The 15,648-nt window shown below is 39.6% G+C and overlaps 2 protein-coding genes across 7 annotated transcripts in view; one reads left to right on the forward strand and one right to left on the reverse strand.

Moving 5' to 3' along the window:
* The window catches only part of NHERF4 (NHERF family PDZ scaffold protein 4), a 54,211-nt gene extending 40,283 nt beyond the window's left edge, over positions 1–13,928 (forward strand). The window contains exons 9-11 of the mRNA XM_053691140.1: positions 2,614–2,810; positions 9,182–9,286; positions 10,591–13,928. Coding sequence (XP_053547115.1) covers positions 2,614–2,810; positions 9,182–9,286; positions 10,591–10,662 — 374 coding nt within the window. The 3' untranslated portion in view covers positions 10,663–13,928. The remainder of the gene's footprint in view (positions 1–2,613; positions 2,811–9,181; positions 9,287–10,590) is intronic.
* CCDC153 (coiled-coil domain containing 153) overlaps positions 13,008–15,648 on the reverse strand; it is a 61,557-nt gene continuing 58,916 nt past the window's right edge. For all 6 annotated transcript variants that reach the window (XM_053691359.1, XM_053691364.1, XM_053691360.1 and 3 more), the window contains one exon: positions 13,008–13,340. In XM_053691359.1, coding sequence (XP_053547334.1) covers positions 13,212–13,340 — 129 coding nt within the window. In that variant the 3' untranslated portion in view covers positions 13,008–13,211. The remainder of the gene's footprint in view (positions 13,341–15,648) is intronic.

Genomic DNA, 15,648 nt, shown 5'->3' on the forward strand with positions numbered 1-15,648 from the left:
TGTAAAGCTCTAACTCCCCCCACACATTTCCTTCTATGGCTGTATCTATATCTATTGTTGTTTTGGTAGAATGCAAAAATGCATAAGGGTTATCTGCTGGGGCATGCCTAGAAGCTGTGAACTCAGTTGAAATACAATGCCTGTGTCTAAACACTGATAAGGGGGGTGAAGTTGGCTGCTCCAGGCAGCTTAGCTATGTAATTAATTTTGCTTATTTTTGAAAATGATTTTAAAATAGTTGCCAGCAATTTATAAACATTTTTTTATGCAAACTATTTTTAATTAATTAGCCCTTTTTAGGATATGCACAGATCTCAACCTGTTTTATGTTCCTTTAACTGTAGTCACATGATGGTAAATATGAGACAAGGTGTGTGCCATAGAGATCCTGAGTCATTAATGGATTCATCTAGGCCAGACATCCTCAAACTTGGCCCTTCAGAGGTTTTTGAACTACATTTCCCATGATGCTCAGTCAGCATATCAGCTGGCTGAGCATCATGGGAAATGTAGTTCCAAAACCTCTGGAGGGCAAAGTTTGAGGATGTCTGATTTAGGCCTTGCACCAAGGAAGGAGTCATAGGGTGGAGGCGTTGCAGTGATATGACTGCACCCCTGGGCTACAAAACACGTTAAGAACTATTCAGTAGATTTTATACAGGGCCAAGATACAAACTAGCTGAGCGCAATTAGCCAGAGTCTCTGCAGTCGTGGTATAGACTCCTTATGGATACATGAGAACCATCAAATGGAAGATTTGCACCTGGTCCTTCGTTCTGCACAAGGGGTGTCCTGTGTATTGCTGTAGCAGGCAAGACACTGCTGGGCTAAGCTAACAGCACTAATAGGATATATATTTGGTAATAAAAACACAGCACAGTATAGTTAACCATTGGTTGTCCTAAGTAATCCATTGTGAATCCAATGTTTTATTTTTTTATTATTATTGAGGTTTAAAACACAGAAGGTATTACAAATAACAAAGAAAATACATGACAACAGATGTATCAATAATTTTACCAAAATTGTAGATAACAAGATACCTTGAGGACTATAACAAAGTGTCATAAAAAGAATTGCACTCAACTAAAAACTCTTTCCCATTGAATTACTGGCTGCTCTTGGACCCCAAATCTTTCATAAATATAGGGAAAGGTGATATTATACAATCAACATGAAACTTATCATGCAAACAAAATAGGCATGGGGGATCAAGGAATATAATGAACATACTGAATAACTACAGCACACACACCAGAAAATAAAGTAGTAGGAGCTCCTCAAGGGCTCAGACAATGTTCTCCATCGAAGTCACCATTTTCAAGCAGTAGATAAGTATTTTAAACCTGGCTCAGGGCAAACTCGGAGCTGCAGAGCCACTAAGACCTGTACTGGTCTCAGCAAACCATTCCAGTCATTGGGTTGAGTGGGTACTGCCTTGAAAGTTAGCTTTTTCAAAGCCTCTGCATTATGCAGCAAATCTGCTACCATCAAGATTGCTGCCACCTTAAGCCCTCCCCATTGTGAGTTCAGTCTTAGTTTTTTTATGTGATTTTTCTTATGGATAGCCAAGAGATTAAACAGAATTATAATTGTATTAATACAGCTATCTTGATAGGTAGGAATCTTATACTTACAAAATGGAAAGCGAAATCTTCCCCAAAACTTTAAGAATTTATTAACAAAATACATTCACAATTGGTTATAGAGCAATATGATGAAAACACTCATTTAGAATCTATTGAAGAAATCCTTCTGAAAATGGTGATTAAAGTAAATAGTGTAGACATCTATGCTGTGGCCCTCTTCTTGTATGTTTTGTATCATCTTTTTCTTGTGTGTCAAAACTTTAGTTTATTATGTATGGAAAAAAGGAATTAAAAAGCATATAAAAATTAGCACAAAGTAAAATATAATTGTTGCCCAAACTAACCTTGTGTAAGTTCATTTTTTTTTCTTAATAAGGTTGGAGAAATGACAGACTAATCAGAAGTTAATATGTGTTTATTAGAAAATGTATTAAACTTAGAAACAAGACATTAAAGGGATAGGGAACCCCAAAAATGTTCTTTCATGATTTGGATAGAACATACAGTTTTAAACAACTTTCCAATTTACTTCTATTATCAAATTTGCTTCATTATCTTGCTATCCTTTGCTGACGGAACAGCATTGCAATACTGGTAGCTAGCTGAACACATCTAGTTAGCCAATCACAAGAAACAAATATATAAAGACACCAATCAGCAACTAGCTCCCACTAGTGTAGGATATGTGCATATTATTTTTCAACAAGGGATACCAAGAGAACAAAGCACATTAGAAAAATGAAAATTACATGCTCTATCTGAATCATGCAAGTTTAATTTTGACTTTCCAATCCTTTTAATATAAGGCACTTGTATCCAGATCATTGTATTTATATTTATACATTGTATTTGTATTGTATTTATACACCAATGCAAAAATAGGATTTTGCATAACCATAGGTTATGTTGTCTATATGCAGCATTCATTGCTATATACCAATTAGATTAGTGGTATACACAGATATATACAGTGGGCATCTCTTCAAGGACAATGTTTAGTGTATCTAGTCTGTCTGTTTCCCAGGTCAGTTTCTACGAGAGTTGGACCCTGGTCTCCCTGCAGAATTATCTGGGATGCACGAAGGAGATCGCCTGTTGGGAGTGAATGGGCAAAGCATTGAAGATCTGGAGCATGAAGACATAGTCAGCCTTATCCAAGAAAGTGGCAATCAGGTTACTCTTATTGTCATCAGCAATGAAGGGGACCGATTCTACAGTGAGGTGAGGAAATGACAGACCCCATGGTGCTGAGTGAGCAGAGGTTATATGGACAGTAACTTTGATAAAATCAAATCAAACTGAGGGCTGGTTCAAGTGGATGGTAAGGAGATAGAAACTGATGGAAATAAGTAAATACAAAGTCCATGCCCAGAATCTACATTGATCTTTGTAAATCACTTATTTATTTCCTCCAGATTCCAATTGCTCCTCATACTTCAGAGTTCTACAGTTCTTGTGTATCTCAGAGGTCTTGTCTTACAGATTTCTCAGGCATTGGGGGATATTTATCAAAGGTATGTCGGACCTAATCCGACAGTGCGGATCATGTCTGACAGACCTCGCTGAATGCGGAGAGCAATACGCTGTCCGTATTCATCATTGCACCAGCAGCTCTTGTGAGCTGCTGGTGCAACGCCGCCCCCTGCAGACTTGCGGCCAATTGGCCGCCAGCAAGGGGGTGTCAATCAACCCGATCGTACTTGATCGGATTGAATTCCGGCGATCTCTGTTGCCTGCTCAGAGCAGGCAGACAGGTGCGAGTCTGGAGACTCGCCAGAAACACGGGCCCTCAAGCTTCATACAGAGCTTGATAGATATGCCCCATTATCCCTGCCCTATGCTTCACAATAAATCTACAATTCTGGTGTACAAACGATCCCCCAGAATATCAGCATCCACTACTTTATGTCTGTACACCTTCATATAGCACATTTTTATTGTAAGTATCTCCAAGACACAGAGTGGGATACAAAGAGAAATTCTGTATACTAGAGGTGCAGAATCACTATAAAGAATTGCTCAATTAGTGTCATGTTTTAAAACAAATTGCCCCCTTTCTAGTCCATATGCTTTTATTGTAAGAAAATGCCTAATATGTGTTTTTTTTTTAAATTTCCTTTTAAATTGTGTCTTATTTATCCTTGTATATGGCATTCCAATCTATTAAAAGCCTGGACATTCTAATTAGGTAAGATGACCAAATTATGAATGTCATTGTGCGGTAAACATGAAAAACTACAACAAAACATCTTTTTCTCAGAAGATTACAAAAGTAAAACATGTCAGCAAAATAATTAAACATTGATGATGATGCCTATAGTGTTTGAAACCTGGTTTTACCATTTAACAAAAATAAGGTTAATCAAAATTGAACACTTGATAAATATTGGCATGTTAACAGCTGCCTCTTTTCAGTGTTGAGGTGATCATCAGTCATTTTCATTGTTTATTTGCAACACGTTTCCAATGTTGGTTTGGTGAAAAATGACCCTCCATGTTTATAGGGACCTTTTTTACTTACCAGATTCCACAGCTAAAAGGACCTGATAAATCCAGGACAAATTATTATAGGAGTATCCCAATATGTTGCAAATGTAACATTAGAACACACTAATATGACTCCTGCTATATTATAGGGACAGTCATGGTAAACTGGGGATGGTCACATCACAGGCGGAATTGGGAGATGGGTGCGGCGGGTTTGGGAGAGGGCAGTTTGTATAAAATTATGGGGAGCAGTGAGAGGGACAGCGAGCAGAGCTAAGAATTTGTGACAATCCCACAATATGCAGAACAACTGGGAGCTGTGCACCTGCAACCAAATTTTCTAATGGATTGGAGTGGCCTCAGATTTCAAAACACTGCTAAAAAGCTGTGTAAAGCACTTAACCCCTTAATGACCGCAGCACTTTTCCATTTTCTGGCCGTTTGGGACCAAGGCTATTTTTACATTTCTGCAGTGTTTGTGTTTAGCTGTAATTTTCCTCTTACTCATTTACTGTACCCACACATATTATATACCGTTTTTCTCGCCATTAAGTGGACTTTTTAAAGATTCCATTATTTTCATCATATCTTATAATTTACTATAAAAAAAATTATATAATATGAGGAAAAAATGGAAAAAAACACACTTTTTCTAACTTTGACCCCCAAAATCTGTTACACATCTACAACCACCAAAAAACACCCATGCTAAATAGTTTCTAAATTTTGTCCTGAGTTTAGAAATACCCAATGTTTACATGTTCTTTGCTTTTTTTGTAAGTTATAAGGCAATAAATACAAGTAGCACTTTGCCATTTCCAAACCACTTTTTTTCAAAATTAGCGCTAGTTACATTGGGACACTGATATCTTTCAGGAATCCCTGAAAATCCCTTAACATGTATATATTTTTTTTTTAGAAGACACCCCAAAGTATTGATCTAGGCCCATTTTGGTATATTTCATGCCACCATTTCACAGCCAAATGCAATCAAATAAAGAAAATCGTTCACTTTTTCACAATTTTTTTGACAAACTTTAGGTTTCTCACTGAAATTATTTACAAACAACTTGTGCAATTATGGCATAAATGGTTGTAAATTATTCTCTGAGATCCCCTTTGTTCAGAAATAGCAGACATGTATGGCTTTTGTTGTTGCTTTTTGGTAATTAGAAGGACGCTAAATGCCACTGCGCACCACAAGTGTATTATGCCCAGCAGTGAAGGGGTTAATTAGGGAGCATGTAGGGAGCGTCTAGGGTTAATTTTAGCTTTAGTGTAGTGTAGTAGACAACCCAAAGTATTGATCTAGGCCCATTTTGGTATATTTCATGCCACCATTTCACCGCCAGATGCGATCAAATTAAAAAAAACGTTACATTTTTCACAATTTTAGGTTTCTCACTGAAATCATTTACAAGCAGCTTGAGCAATTATGTCACAAATGGTTGTCAATGCTTCTCTGGGATCCCCTTTGTTCAGAAATAGCAGACATATATGACTTTGGCGTTGCTTTTTGGTAATTAGAAGGCCGCTAAATGCCGCTGCACATCACACGTGTATTATGTCTAGCAGTGAAGGGGTTAATTAGGTAGCTTGTAGGGAGCTTGCAGGGTTAATTTTAGCTTTAGTGTAGAGATCAGCCTCCCACCTGACACATCACACCCCCTGATCCCTCCCAAACAGCTCCCTTCCCTCCCCCACCCCACAATTTTCCCCGCCATCTTAAGTACTGGCAGAATGTCTGCCAGTACAAAAATAAAGGGAATCTTTTTTTTTTAAAAAAAAATTGTATAGCATATTTACATATGCTGCTGTTTAGGATCCCCCTTAGCCCCCAACCTCCCTGATCCCCCCTCAAACTTCTCTCTAACCATCCCCCTTTGCCTTTTTGGGGGCCATCTTGGGTACTGGCAGCTATCTGCCAGTACCCAATTTGCAGAAAAAAAGGTTGTTTTTTTTTATTTTTCCCCATTTTTTTTTCTGTAGTGTAGCTTCCCTCCCACATACTAAGTAAACACCCCCGGATTCCGCTTTTTATTTTGATTATTTTTATGTTATAGAACACTGATGAGCAAATCCTATGGTGCATATTTTCTGTAGTGTAGCGGTTCCCACCCGCTCCCTCCCGTGCACGCGCCCTCCCTATCGTGCACGCGCGCTCCCGTGCGCGCCCCCGGGTCATCCCCGCCCACGATCCCGCCCCCCTCCACATCACTGGACCCATCGATGGCCGCCACCCGCCTCCCACGTCGGCTCCCACCCACCAACGATACCGGCCATCGATGTCCGGTGCAGAGAGGGCCACAGAGTGGCTCTCTCTGCATCGGATGGCCATACATGGTTATTGCAGGATGCCTCCATATCGAGGCATCACTGCAATAACCGGAAAGCAGCTGGAAGCGAGCAGGATCGCTTCCAGCTGCTTTCCACACCGAGGACGTGCAGGGTACGTCCTCAGGCGTTAACTGCCTTTTTTTTGAGGACGTACCCTGCACGTCCTCGGTCATTAAGGGGTTAAAGGGACACTGAACCCATTTTTTTTTCTTTCATGATTCAGATAGAGCGTGCAATTTTAAGCAACTTTCTAATTTGCTCATATTATCAATTTTTCTTCATTCTCTTGGTATCTTTATTTGAAAAAGAAGGCATCTATGCTTTTTTTTTTGGTTCAGAACTCTGGATAGCACATTTTTATTGGTGGATGAATTAATCCACCAATCAGCAAGGACAACCCAGGTTGTTCACCAAAAATGGGCCGACATCTAAACTTACCTTCTTGCATTTCAAATAAAGATACCAAGAGAATAAAGAAAATTTGATAATAGGAGTAAATTAGAAAGTTGCTTAACCCCTTAATGACCACAGCACTTTTCCATTTTCTGTCCATTTGGGACCAAGGCTATTTTTACATTTTTGCAGTGTTTGTGTTTAGCTGTAATTTTCCTCTTACTCTTTTACTGTACCCACACATATTATATACAGTTTTTCTCGCCATTAAATGGACTTTCTAAAGATACCATTATTTTCATCATATCTTATTATTTACTATAAAAAAAAATATAAAATATGAGGAAAAAATTGAAAAAAACACACTTTTTCTACCTTTGTCCCCCAAAATCTGTTACACATATACAACCACCAAAAAACACCCATGCTAAATAGTTTCTAAATTTTGTCCAGAGTTTAGAAATACCCAATGTTTACATGTTCTTTGCTTTTTTTTGCAAGTTAGAGGGCAATAAATATAAGTAGCACTTTGCTATTTCCAAACCACTTTTTTTCAAAATTAGCGCTAGTTACATTAGAACACTAATATCTGTCAGGAATCCCTGAATATCCATTGACATGTAGATATGTTTTTTTAGAAGACATCCCAAAGTATTGATCTAGGCCCATTTTGGTATATTTCATGCCACCATTTCACCACCAAATGCGATCAAATAAAAAAAATTGTTCACTTTTTCACAAACTTTAGGATTCTCACTGAAATTATTTACAAACAGCTTGTGCAATTATGGCATAAATGGTTGTACATTTTTCTCTGGGATCCCCTTTGTTCAGAAATAGCAGACATATATGGCTTTGACGTTGCTTTTTGGTAATTAGAAGGCCGCTAATTGCCACTGCGCACCATGCGTGTATTATGCCCAGCAGGGAAGGGGTTAATAAGGGAGCATGTAGGGAGCTTTTTGGGGTAATTTTAGCTTTAGTGTAGTAGACAACCCAAAGTATTGATCTAGGCCCATTTTGGTATATTTCATGCCACCATTTCACCGCCAAATGCGATCAAATAAAGAAAAACGTTAAATTTTTCAAAATTTTAGATTTCTCACTGAAATCATTTACAAACATTTTGTGCAATTATGGCACAAATGGTTGTAAATGCTTCTCTGGGGTCTCCTTTGTTCAAAAATAGCAGACATATATGGATTTGGTGTTGCTTTTTGGTAATTAGAAGGCCGCTAAATGCCACTGCGCACAACACGTGAATTATGCCCAGCAATGAAGGGGTTAATTAGGTAGCTTGTAGGGAGTTTGCAGGGTTAATTTTAGCTTTAGTGTAGAGATCAGCTTCCCACCTGACACATCAGACCCCCTGATCCCTCCCAAAGAGCTCTCTTTCCTCCCCCACCCCAAAAATTGTCCCGCCAGAAAGTCTGCCAGTACTAAAATAAAAGGTATCCTTTTTTTTATATAGCATATTTACATATGCTGCTGTGTAAGATCCCCCCCCTTAGCCCCCAACCTCCCTGATCCCCCCCAAAACAGCTCTCTAACCCTCCCCCTCTGCCTTATTGGGGGCCATCTTGGGTACTGGCAGCTGGTACCCAGTTTGCATATAAAAATGTTTTTATTTTTTTTTATTTTTGGTTTTTCTGCAGTGTAGCTTCCCCCCCCAAGACTAATCCCCCACCCCCTCCCAGATCCCTTAGATGACTTTTATCAGGGATTTTATCCCTCCTTTCTCCCCATAATAAAAAACAGTTTCTGTAGTGTAAGTGGTTCCCACCCGCTCCCTCCCCGTGCACGCGCCCGCCCAGCACCCCCCGTGCACGCGTGCGCACCCGTGCGCGCCCCCGGCGATACCGCCCCCGATCCCGCCCCCCTCTCTGACTAAGAAGCCATCGATGGCCGCCCACACACCTTCCACTTCAGGTCCCACCCACCAACGAATGCGGCCATCGATGTCCGGTGCAGAGAGGGCCACAGAGTGGCTCTCTCTGCACCGGAGGGGTAAAAAATGTTATTGCAGGATGCCTCAATATCGAGGCATCCTGCAATAACCGGAAAACAGCTGGAAGTGATCAGGATCGCTTCCAGCTGCTTTCCAAACCAAGGACGTGCAGGGTACGTCCTTGGTCGTTAAGTGACTTTTTTAAGAGGACGTACCCTGCACGTCCTCGGTCATTAAGGGGTTAAAATGTCATGCTCTATCTGAATCACAAAAGAAAAAATTTGGGTTCAGTGTCCCTTTAATTAGCTGAAATAGCACCCACGTTTTCCTACCAATATGGGGAATGCTTTACCAGACAATGGTCTCACATAGGGCATAGGTTGTTCTGGTGTCACAGCCTATTCTATCACTTACTCTTTATCGTTAGATTGGACTCTCTCCTCTGCTCTTCTATGAAGATGACACATCTGACCAAGTGACCACTGGACAACAAACAGCCCCAACAGGACAAACGGATTACAAATTACAACAGGTGAGGAGCAATATGAGACACAGACCTAAAGCACAGTGCACATTCTAATGGGGATGTATATGCTCATATTGTATTAGCAAAATAGCCCTGAAGTAATATAGAATCATAATGAGCTGTGACGTTTAGAGACCAGTATCTCTATAGAATTAGAAACTCAATAAGTGCTTTAAAGAGGAAAGTGCAATAAATTCCTTTAATAAACAAAGCTATAAAAAATGAATATTAAATCCATATAAAATTATTTGGCTGTGAAGTAGAATAAACAAAAACAAAAAATTACATATATATAAATAAAGGAAAAAATAATTTTATGCTAATAAAAGAATAATTTTAGTCCGTTACCTCCGGTGTGCATAGATTTTTTTTTCTAAATTTTTTGTAAATGGAAAAATAACCGTCCTGATAATATAAATCTGCAAACACCGGCAGCTCTTTTTACACAGGCACATATTATACAGACATAAAACACAGAAGGCGCCACATCGCGCAGGAATCACAAGACGACCATATTATAATACAATATATGTTTGTAAGTGATGATTTTACCCTATTTTACCCTTTCCTGCATAATGTGGCACCTTCTGTGTTTTTTTGTATAGATAAACATGACCTTCCCAAACTCATTGTTTAAAGGGATAGAAATGTCAAAAATGAAATGTGCTTAGGTGTATTACAATTTTCAAATAGAAGCATTTTTCATATATATTTCCATCAGAAAAAATGGTTCTAGTAAAAGTTAGTACTATTTTTTAGTGGCATACACACATATGCTGAGAGTGCCTAGTGCACCAGTATTCAGACACTACACCTTCTCAGAGTCAGCCCTGGCTTATATGACACACATTAAGTATTCACAAACACAATACACACCATCGCCAGCTCTCTGAGCTTGAATACTGGTGCACGGAATTGCATAGCATATGTGTGTATGCCGCTTCTATTTAAAACTGACAGGCATCCAGCACATTTCTATTTTGACTTTTCTATCCCTTTAAGTGACAGTTCTGGTTTAGAAAGGTTTTCATCCTCATGGCTGGAAAATCTTACAAACTATCGGCTAGATTACGAGTTGTGCGTTAGGCTTAAAAAGCAGCATTAGCCGGTCCTTGTAAGTGAGCGGTGAGACAAAACTGTTCGTTAGCACCGCACAGCCTCTAACGCAAAACTCGTAATCTAGGTGTATGTTATTTTATTTGCCCATATACAATAATTTTATAAAAATGTCTCTGTGTGTGTGTTGTATACGCTCAAATTAGTGCTGATAAATCAATGAGAAGGCAAATTACAATCTATTATCTCTACAGGAGAAGAAAGTGCTGAAAGAACAGACAGAGACCCAAAGACCCGAGAGGAAAGCACAGAGCAGCGAGGAATGAAAAAGTGAACCTAACAGGACATACATTGCCTGTGATATTTGGGACTATGAATAGACATCTTATCCTGCCTGTTGTATATTTCTAATTTGCTGATATGCTATTTGCACAGCCTGCACTTTATGGGAGTTTAATTACTGCCCAGCAGTAAATACATGAGCACAGATAGACTCACTGATGATATATATAGCTATTAGGGAACAATGAATCTATGCACATAATACTTAGCAGGCACGCTCATACATAGATGTATAGACACCTGGAAACACATGCAACTCACAGAATTAACTACACTTATTCCAGGCATGACAGGAATTATCCACACTCCAGAGCACACCTAACTATGTACCCGCTCCTATCTGAGAACAAAGTACCTTCTACCTACATTCCCTGAACTGAGCTCCAGGTCAAAGTTGGGCACATTCTAAATTACACTGCTATTTACAGTCAGGCAAGCCGAAAATTCTATTTCTTCTCACAGCTGGGACAAACCGGAGCACACTCGCTTAAAGGGACATGCCACCGACATTTTTTCTTTTATGATTTAGAAAGAGAATGCAATGTTAAACATCTTTCTAATTTACTTATATTATCTAATTTGTTTTATTCTCTTGATATTCTTTGATGAAAAGCATATCTAGATATGCTCACTAGCTGCTGATTGGTTGCTGCACATAGAAGCATCATGTGATTGGCTCACCATGTGCATTGCTTTTTCTTCAAATAAGGATATTTAAAAAATGAAGCAAAATAAATAATGGAAGTAAATTGTAATGTTGTTTAAATTTTTATTCTCTATCTGAATCATGAAAGAAAGATTTTGGGTTTAGTGGCCCTTTAAGAATATCCTTCATTTATATTCCCACTCACTAATGGGCATACCCTAACTTGCCTTACAATCACAGGTACGCATACCTAAAGTACACTGCCACACAAACACCCGGAATTACGTTCCAAATAATTACTGGACGCACAGAAAGACAAACCATGAAGTACACTCCTACTGACAGCTAAGCACACCGTGAAGTACACTCCTACTGACAGCTAAGCACACCGTGAAGTACACTCCTACTGACAGCTAAGCACACCGTGAAGTACACTCCTACTGACAGCTAAGCACACCGTGAAGTACACTCCTACTGACAGCTAAGCACACCGTGAAGTACACTCCTACTGACAGCTAAGCACACCGTGAAGTACACTCCTACTGACAGCTAAGCACACCGTGAAGTACACTCCTACTGACAGCTAAGCACACCGTGAAGTACACTCTTACTGACAGCTAAGCACACCGTGAAGTACACTCTTACTGACAGCTAAGCACACCGTGAAGTACACTCCTACTGACAGCTAAGCACACCGTGAAGTACACTCCTACTGACAGCTAAGCACACCGTGAAGTACACTCCTACTGACAGCTAAGCACACCGTGAAGTACACTCCTACTGACAGCTAAGCACACCGTGAAGTACACTCCTACTGACAGCTAAGCACACCGTGAAGTACACTCCTACTGACAGCTAAGCACACCGTGAAGTACACTCCTACTGACAGCTAAGCACACCGTGAAGTACACTCCTACTGACAGCTAAGCACACTGTGAAGTACACTCCTACTGACAGCAAAGCACACCGTGAAGTACACTCTCACTCACAGCTAGGTACGGCATAAAGTAAACTCTCACTCACAGCTAGGTACGGCATAAAGTACACTCTCACTCACAGCTAGGTACGGCATAAAGTACACTCTCACTCACAGCTAGGTACGGCATAAAGTACACTCTCACTCACAGCTAGGCACGGCATAAAGTACACTCACAACTCGGCACAGCATAAAGAAAACTCACAACTCGGCACAGCATAAAGTACACTCACAACTCGGCACAGCATAAAGTACACTCACAACTCGGCACAGCATAAAGTACACTCACAACTCGGCACAGCATAAAGTACACTCACAACTCGGCACAGCATAAAGTACACTTACAACTCGGCACAGCATAAAGTACACTTACAACTCGGCACAGCATAAAGTACACTTTCAACTCGGCACAGCATAAAGTACACTTTCAACTCGGCACAGCATAAAGTACACTCACAACTCGGCACAGCATAAAGTACACTCACAACTCGGCACAGCATAAAGTACACTCACAACTCGGCACAGCATAAAGTACACTTACAACTCGGCACAGCATAAAGTACACTCACAACTCGGCACAGCATAAAGTACACTTACAACTCGGCACAGCATAAAGTACTTTCCCACTCACCACTAGGCATTGCATGAATTACATACTTTACCTGGGTGTTCACCTTCAGTAAATTCACAAAACCAACACTTCTAGCTGTTTTCAACCACACTCAAAAAATTGTATTTTAATGGGGTATAAAACACAATTATAAACATAGAGTGTAATGCAGTATTTACTTTCTGCTGTATACTATCTGCATATAAAACATGTAAACTGTCATTTAATTGGCATCATTGTTTTATAGTCCAGGGACTGATTCTCAATACAGTACTTGTAGGTGTCCGCATGGTTCCTTGGATCAGCTTTCCAGGGGGTTAAGGCCGCAATCTTTGAGCATCTGCTTGTACTGCTTATGGAAGCACAAGGCCTGACCGGACCACTGCTGCTCAGCAACACTGAGTTTAGAGAGAAGCTGATCCAGGCACGACTATCAAATAAATGAGAGGAGAGAGTTAGATGAAGCAGCTTATGATAGAGGGAGAGAGACAGAGAAGATCTAGAGAGAGAGAGAGACAGAGATACAGAGGTAGATAGAGTGAGAAAAAAAATATGTGCATGAAAGAGAAAGACATCAATATACAGTAACGATGTCCAATACAGAAAGTAGTATACATATATAGAGAGAAAGACACAACGATACAGTAACGATGTCTAATACAGAAAGTAATATACATATATAGAGAGAAAGACACAACGATACAGTAACAATGTCTAATACAGAAAGTAATATATATATATATATATATAGAAAGAGAGAGAGAGAGAGAGAAAGACACAACGATACAGTAACAATGTCTAATACAGAAAGAGAGAGAGAGAGAGAAAGACACAACGATACAGTAACAATGTCTAATACAGAAAGTAATATATATATATATATATATACATATATATATAATAAGTTTTAGGTGCTTTGGTGTACTTGTTATTCTGACATTTGACAAAGGCACAGTAATGTGCCAAAACGTTATGTTTGGATTTTAATTGAACTAATAAATGATTTTTTTATAAAAAATCCCAGTGAGTGCCTGTATCTCTGGATCGTTTGGACATTTTTTCAGCAGTGCACCGTGACATTATTGCTTGTGGGTGAGATGAGAGAGACAAAGACACAATGATACAGTAATGATGTCTAATACAGAAAGTAATATATATATATATATATATATATATATATATATATATATATATATATATATATATATAACTGAAGTAGGAAATGAAGGGCACTCTCAGGGTTTGTGAAAATTGCGTGTCAGCAAAAAGTTTTCATTTATTGTCACAACATTTGTAGGTCGACGTTTCGGCTTTCGCAGAAGCCTTCATCAAGACAAGTCAAAACTCAAATCGGCAATCAGCCGTGCTCACCAAGACTGGGAAAATCTATATATATATATATATATATATACAGTGAGCAATGTTGAAGGACAGGATACGGTGTTAATCCGTAGCATCCCAAAACAAAAGCAGCCAGCACAAGAGATTAGAAAAACATAATTTATGCTTACCTGATAAATTTATTTCTCTTGTAGTGTATCCAGTCCACGGATCATCCATTACTTGTGGGATATTCTCCTTCCCAACAGGAAGTTGCAAGAGGATCACCCACAGCAGAGCTGCTACATAGCTCCTCCTCTAACTGTCATATCCAGTCATTCGACCGAAAACAAACAGAGAAAGGAGAAACCATAGGGTGCAGTGGTGACTGTAGTTTAATTAAAATTTAGACCTGCCTTAAAAGGACAGGGCGGGCCGTGGACTGGATACACTACAAGAGAAATAAATTTATCAGGTAAGCATAAATTATGTTTTCTCTTGTTAAGTGTATCCAGTCCACGGATCATCCATTACTTGTGGGATACCAATACCAAAGCTAAAGTACACGGATGATGGGAGGGACAAGGCAGGATTAAGCGGAAGGAACCACTGCCTGAAGAACCTTTCTCCCAAACACAGCCTCCGAAGAAGCAAAAGTATCAAATTTGTAAAATTTTGAAAAAGTGTGAAGCAAAGACCAAGTCGCAGCCTTGCAAATCTGTTCAACAGAGGCCTCATTTTTGAAGGCCCAGGTGGAAGCCACAGCTCTAGTAGAATGAGCTGTAATCCTTTCAGGGGGCTGCTGTCCAGCAGTCTCATAGGCTAGGCTTATTACGCTCCGAAGCCAAAAGGAAAGAGAGGTTGCCAAAGCTTTTTGACCTCTCCTCTGTCCAGAGTAAACAACAAACAGGAAAGATGTTTGACGAAAATCCTTAGTAGCTTGTAAGTAAAACTTCAAGGTACGGACTACGTCCAGATTATGTAAAAGACGTTCCTTCTTTGAAGAAGGATTAGGGCACAACAATGGAACAACAATCTCTTGATTGATATTCTTGTTAGAAACCACCTTAGGTAAAAACCCAGGTTTGGTACGCAGAACTACCTTATCTGCATGAAAAATCAGATAGGGAGAATCACATTGTAAGGCTGATAGCTCAGAGACTCTCCAAGCCGAGGAAATAGCCATCAAAAACAGAACTTTCCAAGATAAAAGTTTAATATCAATGGAATGAAGGGGTTCAAACGGAACTCCTTGAAGAACCTTGAGAACCAAGTTTAAGCTCCACGGGGGAGCAACAGGTTAAAACACAGGCTTAAATCTAACCAAAGCCTGGCAAAATGCCTGGACGTCTGGAACCTCTGCCAGACGCTTGTGCAAAAGAATAGACAGAGCAGAAATCTGTCCCTTTAAGGAACTA

This window comes from Bombina bombina, chromosome 8, assembly GCF_027579735.1.
Source record: "Bombina bombina isolate aBomBom1 chromosome 8, aBomBom1.pri, whole genome shotgun sequence".
In the NCBI taxonomy this organism is placed as follows: Eukaryota; Metazoa; Chordata; class Amphibia; order Anura; family Bombinatoridae; genus Bombina; species Bombina bombina.